Source organism: Helianthus annuus, chromosome 4 (assembly GCF_002127325.2).
Source record: "Helianthus annuus cultivar XRQ/B chromosome 4, HanXRQr2.0-SUNRISE, whole genome shotgun sequence".
NCBI classification, from domain to species: Eukaryota; Viridiplantae; Streptophyta; class Magnoliopsida; order Asterales; family Asteraceae; genus Helianthus; species Helianthus annuus.
In genome coordinates this window covers 161,810,783-161,823,105 of record NC_035436.2, presented here as the reverse complement: position 1 = coordinate 161,823,105, position 12,323 = coordinate 161,810,783, and the positions used below count along the sequence as shown (strand labels likewise).

Below are 12,323 nucleotides of genomic sequence, written 5' to 3'. Positions count from 1 at the left end.
ACATATGTTGAATAGTTGAGGTAATACATAAATGACTAGAACTTGCTAAAAACAACATCCAAAATGTGTTTCAACCAAAATATGGAGTTTAGGTCGGATAGAATGACAAGTATTTATTTAAAAGAAACTGTAGCAAGGCACGGTGAACTACTCCTATAGTAATAAGTGCGTGTAGTAAGTTTATGTGTATAGAAATTTATAATATGATTATTTCTGGTATTATTCGGGTAAATGGGCCGGGTATCGGGCGGGTATCACTAAATCCCATACCCGGCCCATACCCATCGGGCTTCGGGTATACCTGATCCGTATGTTTCAGGTTTCAAGTATACCCGTCGAGCTTAAGCTTTTTTCCCATCCCTATTCGAAATCAAATGTGCATACTTACTTAAGTTATCTTTATACAGAATTTTATTCAGATTGTTTTTAGTTAAACAATATTTCTGTACTAACTTAATGAAGTGTCTATGCGGATTAATCAGATCAACATAATAAAAAAATATTTTTTAATAAACAAATATTGCCATTCCACTGTATATGTCAGAGGAGATTTGATTACATTATAAAAAAGTTCCCCCATCTTTAGTTGATTGATTACATTATAAAAAGGTTCCCCCATCTTTAGTTGATAACCGGACACATAACATATTCGTTTTCATTTTCCAACAAAGACTGATCATTGGTGCGACACGTATAGTTTTATATGTGTCATATAGGTCGTCACCTGTACAAAGTATAATGTTACATGCATCGTATTGGCATCATCTATACATCGTGTATACAACTATACAACTATACAACACATTTTAACCTCCAATTTAAGAATTACCCGCCAATTTATTAATGCGATGTAATATTTTGTAAAATAATACTATATGTAGCGAATATTTGTAAGTAATTAGTCTCACTTCTAAGTTCTTCAATTCTATTCGATAAGGCGTAGGTCAATTATATTCGTTCGATCCTTTTAATTCAATACTATTTGTGAACGATGTTGATTTGGGACAATAACTATTTGTTTGGCGTTGAATCTTCTAACTAGACAAGGGTGCAACAAAGCACTCAGGTATAACTTTTTTTTTTCACTTATTTGTTGTTAGATTTATTAAGGACTAACCATACCGTTATTTCAGGAGTTCATATTTGGCAGTAAACCTTCTTACGTGCAAAGCAATCATGAATTCGTGTATGGTGGTGAACCTTCTTACGTGCAACAGAGCAATCATGAGTTCGAGTTTGGCGATGAATCTTCTAATGAAGACGGGCACACAAAACAAATCAGGACTTCGTGTCCGCTGGTGAATGTTAGAAAAGGAAAAAAATAATTTAGAGAAAATTATTGATTCCTCAAGATCATCTCCAAATTTATCAAGTCTTTCCTTTTTTTCGTTCTTGTAAAGCCTATAAATAAAGGCTCGTTTTTCCTGTTTGTATGCAAGAATCAAATCAATGAAATTCAGTTCTTGTTGATTATCTTTCTGGTCTCTGATTATCATTTTCAACATGGTATCAGAGCAGAGTTATGATCCTTGAAAACTCTGTTCGTCAATCTCAAACCAAAACCAAAATCATTCAACAAACCTCAAACAAATTGATCTTTGTCAAACTCCCCAGCGAAGAGTCAATCTTCGTTCAAAACCCCTGACGAAGATTCAGTCTTCAACTCCCAACGAACCACTGTGTAACCAACAAACCCTAAAACCTTTCCCAATTCCGCCGCCACAACTATCTCAACCACCACAACCCACAACCATTCTGTGGCGGAAACCCAGCTACCGCCACACCACAAGCCCAAAACTGTCACATCCAGTCTTCGTCACCCATCCAACTCCGAACCAAAAAAAAAAAAACCAAAATCAAATCAAAACCTAAACCCCGAAATCGAACCTGAAACCCCGTTGAACTTTGCTGCCGCCGCCGCATCCACTGCCACCGCTGAAAACCCCAGTTGTCGCCGACCCTGTGTAACCATTTCCACACACAAAACAAAAACCCAAATGGAAACCATCGGAAAAGCTAAGAAGGGTGCCGCAGGTCGCAGAGCCGGCGGTCCAACGAAGAAGTCCGTCACCCGCTCCATCAAAGCCGGCCTCCAGTTTCCCGTCGGCAGAATCAGTCGTTACCTCAAACACGGCCGGTATGCAAAGCGTGTCGGAACCGGTGCTCCGGTTTACCTCGCCACCGTCTTGGAATATCTTGCAGCGGAAGTGTTGGAATTGGCGGGAAATGCGGCTAGGGATAACAAGAAGAACAGGATAACACCAAGGCATGTTTTGTTGGCCGGAGTTACGATTGCTCTGGTGGTAAAAGTAGGGGAATTGTCAGAGATATTTCAATGGAAGGGAGAAAGTGCACTTGGGCTTGAGTTTGACCTAGCTAAGAAAGGTCTTCCTTTTTGAATAAAAGAAAATATCAAAAAAAAAAAAAAGAAAAAAAACAAGTAACGGTTTCCGTTCAAAAAAAACAAAGCTCAAAAATCTCAAAACTCAAAAAATCAAAGCTCAACAAAAGAAAAAACAAAGCTCGAAAAAATTAAAGCTCAGAAAATTAAATCTCAAAAATGATAGCTCAAAAAAAAAAAAAAAAAAAAAAAAAAAAAAAAACCAAACCCAAATCAAAACAAATGCCAAGACCCAAATGGCCAAGTTGAATTTTTCAATTTGAGGGGAAACCAAAACCCAAAATAGGCTGCCATGTCGAAAGGCGGTAGCTCAAATCAAACCAAAAGTTACCATGTCGAAAGGCGGTAACTCAATAGCTCAAACTACCATGTCAAGGAGACGGTAGCCAAACCAAAAACCAAACACAATCAAAACCCAAAATCAAAACCAATCCAAGTTGAATCGTGGCAATCCCACAATTCAACTTGAGGGGGAGTGTTAGAAAAGGAATAAAATAATTTAGAGAAAATTATTGATTCCTCAAGATCATCTCCAAATTTATCAAGTCTTTCCTTTTTTTCGTTCTTGTAAAGCCTATAAATAAAGGCTCGTTTTTCCTGTTTGTATGCAAGAATCAAATCAATGAAATTCAGTTCTTGTTGATTATCTTTCTGGTCTCTGATTATCATTTTCAATAGTGAATGTCCTAAGGTGAACGTATTTGCGTACGAAACTAATAAGGTACATGATTTCTTAGCTTTGTATACAATTTTGCTTGTTTGCACTATGTTTTAGTTGTTTACATATCATACAATTGTTCCACGAATACATTTATAAAAAATATATGCTAGTTTTTGAGGAAGTTATGACATATTTGTTATGTAATTATAAATTTATTTACCTGTTAAAAAAGGTATATTTATTAGTTATATAAAACAGTTGATTCATTCAAAAAATTCACTGATTTTTTTTTTTTTTTGTAAAGCTATCATATAAATTGTTTTATATTTACCAAAAAAGGTATATGTGTTGTAGGGGAAGGTTCATTTGAGAAGAAAATTTAATTGAGAAGAAAAAGAACAAAGGGTAATTTTGTAAAACATTAACTAGTTTTTCACTTATCTCATTTATTATCATTTTTTACTAATTAATTAGTCATAAAGACTAGTATCCTCCACACTAACTTATTTTTGCCTACACACATCAAAAGTTATCTTACAAATTTCGAAATTCACCCTACACCTTAAAATTTATCCTACACAACTCGTAATGTATCTTACACAACTCGTAATTTATCCTACACTTTAATTATTTTATTTCATTTTTTTGAAAAAATATATATATTGAAGATAAGTTACAAAAAAATTAATGTAGTTAGCTATTAAAGAGGAATACTACAAATTAATGACATATGTATATTTACCAATGTACCCTTTTTGTAACATTAAATACTTATATTAAATGAAGTAAAATAAAGCATTCTTATTGTTTGAAATTTCTTCTTTTTTCTTCTTACAAAAAATTTCTTTTCATTTGAACTCTCCACATGTGTCGTATAACTATATACCACACGTATAATCCATAGATGTTGCATAGTACCATAGGCCACATAGAGCTTAGGTTTTTTTTCTAAGAAATCCAGACAGCTTGAAAAAAACCAATACACCACATATTGGGCTATAGCCACGTATAGCCCCGTTGTCAGACATAAATTGACACAAGTTGACAGCCTTATCACTTATACGTCACGTATAAGCCTATATGCCGCGTATAAGCCTATACGCCACCTAAAAGGGAGAAGGGTATTGAATTAAAATATAGGGATGTCTAAATAGCCTGTCCTTAACTTATATTTCCTGATAAAAACTCTATCCGGAGTAAATTTGTGCTTGATGAACTTATGATGTGATATTGATGTCTGAACTAACTGATGTAACCTGTGTAATATATATTTAGTAATTTGATCACGTTTAACAATATGGCGCTTTAAAAATAATAAGTGGTCAAAGAAAACCATATTAAAATTGTATATTATACTTTTATCTTGGAAACTTCTCAACGTCTTTGAACAGGCTCATGAGTCATGCTGTCATGTTGAAGTTCCGTGTAGTTACTGACTTTGGATTTCTTTTTTCTTTCTATAATCGTAAAAACGTTAGAATATAATTCAACAAAACGATATAATTATTCATGAAATTTCTATACCTGTACGTTGATTATAGAATATCATTAAAATTTTATAAGAGAAAATCATGAACATAGGTATGTTGACAAAAAAAAAAAAATTTAACAAAATAGGCATCAACTTTTTACACTTGTTCAAAAAATGCGAACCAAAACAACTAATCAAATATGGACAAATAGTCAAATAAGCAAAGATGACCTCTCCATAGCAATATGGTGCTTTAAAAATTAAGAAAACTAGTTTTTTACTATCGCCGCGTTGCGGCGAATGTTTTTTTGCTGTTTAGTCTATGTTTACATGTGTTTTGAAATCACCATAAACGCGTTGCGCACGGAACCGCTCACAAGAATAAAAAGTAAATATAGAAAAAAAAAACAGTAAAAGATAACCAAAACAAAATCAACCAAAAAAGTTGTATGATAATGATGTTGTTCATATGAAACCTGTGGTAAAAAATGAGCTAATGATACTGGGTACCAGTACCAAATTTCCCGAACTGAAAGATCTTAAGTACCAATTCGGTACGACTTTTGGTGTTCCTTGTACCGGTTCGCTATTGGTTTTTACCTTCATATACCGGTACCGTAATTTCCGTAACTGGTATTTTCGGTACCAGTACCAATGTTTTGAAATCACTACAAGCGCGTTGCGCACGGAACCGCTGACAAGAATAAAAAGAAAATATAGAAAAAAACACTAAAAGATAACCAAAAGAAAATCAACCAAAAATTTATATGGAATGATGTTGTTCGTATGAAACCTGTGGTCAGAGATGAGCAAATGATACTGGGTACCGGTACCGAATTTCCCGAACCGAAAGATCTTAAGTACCAATTCGGTACGACTTTTACCAGTTTTTACCTTCATATACCGGTACCGTAACTGGTATTTTCGGTACCAGTACTGATTCGATATTGGTTGGCACCGAGCTCATCCCTACCCCTGAAATGAAAAAAAAAAAAAGAAATCATTAAAAGTTGAAGAAAATCAACAAAAAAAAGTTGCACGATACCGTTGTTGTTCGTACGCTGCCCGTGATCAGGGATGAGCAAATGGTACCGGGTAGCAGTACCAAATTTCCGAACTAAAAGATTAAAAATCAATTAGATACCGACTTTTGGCGTTTTCTGTACCAGGCTGGTGTCGATTTTACCTTCATGTACCGATAACTGTACCAGTATTTTCGATATCAATACCGGTTAACACAAACTTATCCAACTTAAAAATAAAGAAGATAATAAAATCATTAAAAATATATAAATTATTATAATAGTTAATTCACTGTTCATTCCATTCATGTAAATTTTATTATATGTAAATATGCGTTGACTTTTTACACTTCTTGGAAACTATGAAGATGATGTGTTGTTTAGATTCAAAATAAGAACGTGAGGAAAGAAAGTGTCAAACAGAAGAAATTATTAATTAATTAATTAACACATGAAGAGTTATAGGCTTGACATGGACTTGAAGAAGTCCAATTGATTTACTTGCTGATTTATTCAACAATAATCTCGATGTTTCTAAACAAGATACATGGAATCCCAAAAATCATATCGAATAATAGTGCCCCTAGCTTGTTTAATAATGCCTTGGAAATAGTCAGTTACCATGAAAATAATGATATGATGATTTCTACGTTAGTTTTATTTTTATTTTGTATTGTAGATAAATAATAGCTTTAATCAAGAACTAGTGTGATTTTCCCGCGCGATGCGGCGGGTATCTGATTAGTATTGGTTCAGTTCTTTAGAGGTGAGAACTCGGTCGGTGTTGGTTTCGTTCCTTTTAGTATCAGTTCAATTCATTGGGCTTTTGGTCGGTATTTGTGCAATATAGTATGGTACCGACGTTGGGTATAACAACCGAAATAGATATATATCGACAACTGTTTTACATCAATAAAAACTATAAAAAAGAATATATGTACATGCACCTGTCTCCACAACATGCAGTGTTCCTTCGTCACTACCATTGTTAAATTAAATCACCGTTGTCCCCTCACCATCACTGGGAAATTACATATATCCGCTTATTTTAAAGCCTAATTACATATTTACCCAACGCAATACCTAAATTACATATATCCCCATCTTTTTCTAATGGGTGTACCTATTGACACACCAATGTGCCTATTGGCACACCAAACCTTAGTTGAATCAGGGTTTACCTACGCTGCGTATAGGTCTATACGCAGCGTATAGGGTTACCCCCTATACGCTGCGTATAGAGCTATACGCAGCGTAGGTAAATCATGCATCTCAGAGCCTGGTCAGCAATCATTGCACAGAAAACAAGGGTTTATATACATTGCGTATAGCTCTATACGCAGCGTATATAAACCATCTGAACTTTTGGGGTCATTGGGGAACACTAAAAAAGTGAGGATTTAGGGTTTAGGGTTAAGAGATCTTAGTTAAGGTTCGACGAGCCGGTTCCAACGCTGCTGGAATGAGTCCAATCGGAGTTCGTTTGAGTCGGTTCCCCGCTGTTCCCCACTTTTTTAGTGTTCTCCAATGAACCTTCCCCTATATATATATATATATATATATATATATATATATATATATAGGGTAGGGCTAGATAGAAAACCCTATCTATATAAAAAACCCTAGAAAACCCAACCTCCCGACATTTTTTTTTTTTGAAAAAAATAACATATGTAATATACATGTTTTTAAGAGTTTTGGGCCAAAAAAATCAAAAAAGCGCCGAAGGGATAATTTAAAAAAAAAAAATTTCAGCAACTTTCAGCATTTTTGTCTAACACATGTTAGGCACTGAATTTTGTTTATTTTTTTTTAAAAAATCCCTTCGGCGCTTTTTTATTTTTTTTTGGCCCAAAACACTCTAAAACATGTATATTACATGTGTAATTTTTTTCAAAAAAAAAATGACGGGAGGTTGGGTAAAAATGGGGGGAGATTTGGGTTTCCAGAGTTTTCTAAGAATTTGAGGGTTTTTTGTCTAGCATTACCCTATATATATATATATATATATAATGGTATGAGATAAATGAAACCTGGTCAGCCCGACGACCTTTAAGATTTAAAGTGGTAACAAACTTTACTTTGATTTATATATTGTATAAATATTTAAGCAAAATAATTGGAGGGGCGATCCTATATAATTTTAAAATTTTCGAACGAAAAACCAGAAATTATACACGTTTAACCGAAACATTGGAGCGGGCAGGTGCACTCCTGGGCACCTACTAACCTACGCCCCTGGTGGACTCGAATAGTTGTTCCTCATCTTCATAAGTCAGTTTTTGTAGATTTTTTGTAGATGGATAGCAAGCGCAATTCTTAATTTTTGACTTTGTGATGAAAAAGTAATATATGAACCCATTGATTGATTATAGACACTTTGAAACAGAAAGATGACTTTTTGAACTTTATTTAGAATGAAACAAAATAATAATGGGGCAGAAAGAAAGTAGATCCATGATGTTTCTTTCATCTTACTATACACAGTTACATTTTCTCTCTCCTTCACTTACAACCACTTTCAAAATATATTAAAAAATTATAGGGGGTGAACAGTGTCCCCCCAAATATACAGATGAACAGTAACATTTTCTCTCTCCTCTACTCACAACCACTTTTTATACTTTTTATATTTTAAAAACACCACACACACAATTTGATTATTTAGATGTGAATGCTCTAAGTTAGCAATTTTGAAGTTTAAGAAAAGGGTAAAATAGGTATTCTTTAATTTAATTTCAATAAAATAAATCAAGATGAATATATTTGATATTTTTATGTTTTAGGAAGGGGATATATGTAAATTAAATTTTAGATTGAGTATATATGTAATTTATAAAGTTTATAGGGGGTATATGTAATTCCCCTAAACTTTAAGGGTTTATGTTATATTAAATATATATCTGGTTTCAAAAGCTAATTAATTTTGGTAGAGTTCGAACCTAATTTCTCAAGCAACTTGAATATTTCACACAATTATAAAAATAAATTAATTATCGACACACAGTGATTTGTCGTAGTCAATATTAAATTATTTGTTCATAAATTAAAATCAACAGAAAACAATATGTATATTGAGAAAATTATTTAAATTAATAAATAATGTATTAATGTTTTTGCTATTGAGAAAATTAGATATTACCTCTACAATTTGTATATAGAGAAAATTATTTAAATCAATAAATAATGTATTAATGTTTTTGCTATTATGAACCATAGATATCACTTCTAAAGGCTATATTGTAATTTGGTATATCAATTTTGAAGTACTACTATTCATCATCAATTGGTATTTATATATATATATAATATAATATAATATAATATAATATAATATAATAATATAATAATATTAATTTTGGTCATGTATATTTGTATTTGCACTTACAGATTTTGTATTGTTAGCATGTATTTGAAGATTCTTATCTACATATATGGTGATTAATGCTCACACATCAATATATTTATACCAACACATCTATATATTTTTATATATATTGAAATCAATGCCCATAGGTCACACATATTAAATTGTTTTAGCCACACGTATATGTATAGGTATAGAATGTTATTTACCTACACATGAATGATGTGTGAGTAATGATCTATATGCACAGTCACGAGTCTACACATGAGGACACTTAATTTATGTGTAGCTAAAGACAACTACCAACACATAATTGGTTTTATGTGTGGGTAAATACCCAAATTTCTTGTAAAACGTCATACTTCCATTTACCAAATACGTGTGATCTCCCGGTCTATTAATGCATTGTGGTCGATTAGTAATTATTTATGTTTATATTGTTTCTATATATTTGTTTGTGTCTAAACTAACGTGTGTATGTTTATATGAAGGAAAATGTTATAATACACAGACATTTTAAGAGTACAATAATCTTTGGAAATAAGAAAGCTCTAGGAAATTTGACATGGGCTAATTAATTCATAGGTCTATATCATTATTTGCATTATTACAACCAATTAAATTTGTGGCGATTGGGGAGAGGCCAAATGCTTAAATCTGATCGAATAGGTACGTCGTTGTATTGATAGATGATAAAACTTACGTAGTTGATTTTTCCATGAAACACAATTAGGTTATAACAACCTGTCCAAGAAAAAAAGGCTTCATGATAGACGATATTAGGATTGTGAAGTTCAAGTAGTTGATTTTAAAAGCAATATATATTTATCACTTTATTAGCTACCCCACAATATTCAACTTCAACGATAAATGAGAGAGACATTGATCTAACGTAAGTGATAGACAATAATCGAACGTATACAAGACCAAGATAATAAGTTGTCTTCTAGAAACATATATAATAGCCTCAACAAGTAAATGGACAACTTCGCTAATATGTGTTAAAGTATGTTGATTACTCAACAAGTAGTGTATTTCAAGGAACAAAATTTCATATGCATGTTAGCTCAAAATATCCTTTAAAAGCATCTACAGTGTGACACTAAAAATCATGCATATATAAACATTTATGTTTTACTGTAAATTATGTCCGGTGTGCCTATTCGACTGATGAGAAAAACAATTAAACATTTATGTTCGTAATTATCTTCATGAGACAATTTTACTTGCACCAACCAATAGGTTTTGTTGTAAGAATTAATACGTTTTTACCATGTAAGTCATGTAACATGCTTCTTCAAAATGACAAGATGTTAAGAATGATGAACCAAAGTAGACATGAAAACGACATGGACTTGATTGTTATGTTTGATAATAGGATGAAACATGTTTGATTCACAATGATACATGTTAATTATATATTTTGGGATTAGTTAAGTCAAAGACATGCGTTGTTCCTTTTTCCCGTGAATTTTAAAATTAGGGTATTAACATGTTTAAATAAGTAAATAGCTATATAACTTATATTATAAATATATATTATTAATAAATAATTTAAAGTGTCTTAAACATTCAGTGACGGATCTAGGAATTTTTTTCATCGGGTTCTTTTTGATAGATTTTCACTAATTTTTCCAAATTATACAAGGTTTCCATTAAATTTTCCATTTTTTGGCAAACTGAGAGGGTTCCTGGGAACCCCTAAAACACCCCTGGATCCGCCCCTGTAAACATTTAACAAACACTTTGCATCACCTAATTTCAACTCTATGAAATACGTGAACCAAGCAATCACCTCAATATTAATAGCAAGACATAACTAGAACAATAAGCAAACATGAATGTAACGTGTTTCAGTCAATAGATGTGAACGGGCTATATACATGGCTGGACCAAAGATAATATTTGAATATATAATACTTAGTTACTCATAACCTTAACCGAGACATTTATTATAATACTTATATAAGGTTAACAACTTTTTCCTCAAGTTTAAAAACATAGATCGACTTATAGTACTTAACGTAAACAACTTGTTCCTTTAATTTACACAACATTCTAAAGAACGGGGTTTAGAATTCCTTGCCACCTGACCCATAAACTAACTTTACTCATCCAATCGTAATTGTTTGTAATTGTTTATCCAATAGTGAATACAATATTCGTTCATATATGTTAACACACAAACTAAAATTAGAACATCAATCAAACATCAGTTTGTTTGAGAAACATATGACTTGATCGAACACGATAGTAATAATAGAAAGATAAATAAAGCATCAAATTATAATCATATAAGAACATAATGTGGTTCTCTTAATCAAGCTATGCTCATGGCGTGGCCGAACTAGAGATAATTTATTTTATCGGCACATATATATATATATAGGGTAGGGCTAGATAGAAAATCCTATCTATATAAAAAACCCTAGAAAACCCAACTTCCCGACATTTTTTTTTGAAAAAAATAACACATGTAATATACATGTTTTTAAGAGTTTTGGGCCAAAAAAAATCAAAAAAGCGCCGAAGGGATAATTTAAAAAAAAAAAAAAATTTCAGCAACTTTCAGCATTTTTGTCTAACACATGTTAGGCACTGAATTTTGTTTATTTTTTTAAAAAAAAAATCCCTTCGGCGCTTTTTTGTTTTTTTTGGCCCAAAACACTCTAAAACATGTATATTACATGTGTAATTTTTTTCAAAAAAAAATGTCGGGAGGTTGGGTAAAAATGGGGGGAGATTTGGGTTTCCAGATTTTTCTAAGAATTTTAGGGTTTTTTGTCTAGCATTACCCTATATATATATATATATATATATATATATATATATATATATATATATATATATATATATATATATATATATTTATATATATATATAGAGCCGCTAAAATAGAAACCATCTCCAGTTGTAAGAACCGTGAGAACCAGTCTCCACCAATCATATTATGACAACCAAAAGGGTATTTAGGTAATTTACTTTTTATGTCATGTCCATCATCTCAGTCTGTGTCTGTCCCTCTTTGAAAGGCTTTTCCATCCCTTTTTAAAAGGCTTTCCAATCTCTCTCTTCACACGTTTTTCAAACTCAAACTTTTAGCCTCACATCTCTCTCTCTCTTGATCTCTTCATCTCTGATGAAGATCCTCATCTTCAGCTTACGAAACAAATCTCTGTTAGCGGCTGATTTGGATCCAGCTGCTTGCTATGCTTCTTCTCCTTAGCCTCCTCTATTGCTTCGCTGCCACGTTTTCCGATCTCGACGCCTCCACCGCCACCGAACACCGTCGTTTGTTAATCGCTCCGTTCTCACTTCCGCCACTGCAAACAATCGTCAGTAGTTAAAGGTACGCCATCGGTTTTGGAAACTTGATTTAGCTGAGCAAATGATCTGTGTAT

At 32.6% G+C, this 12,323-nt stretch overlaps 1 protein-coding gene across 1 annotated transcript; it reads left to right on the top strand.

The window, feature by feature from the left end:
• Window positions 1–1,484: 1,484 nt before the first annotated feature.
• Window positions 1,485–2,415, top strand: LOC110933861 (probable histone H2A.5). Its single transcript, XM_022177063.2, has one exon. The coding sequence runs from the start codon at window positions 1,998–2,000 to the stop codon at window positions 2,397–2,399; it is 402 nt and encodes a 133-aa protein (XP_022032755.1). The 5' UTR covers window positions 1,485–1,997; the 3' UTR covers window positions 2,400–2,415.
• The last annotated feature ends 9,908 nt before the right edge of the window (window positions 2,416–12,323 follow it).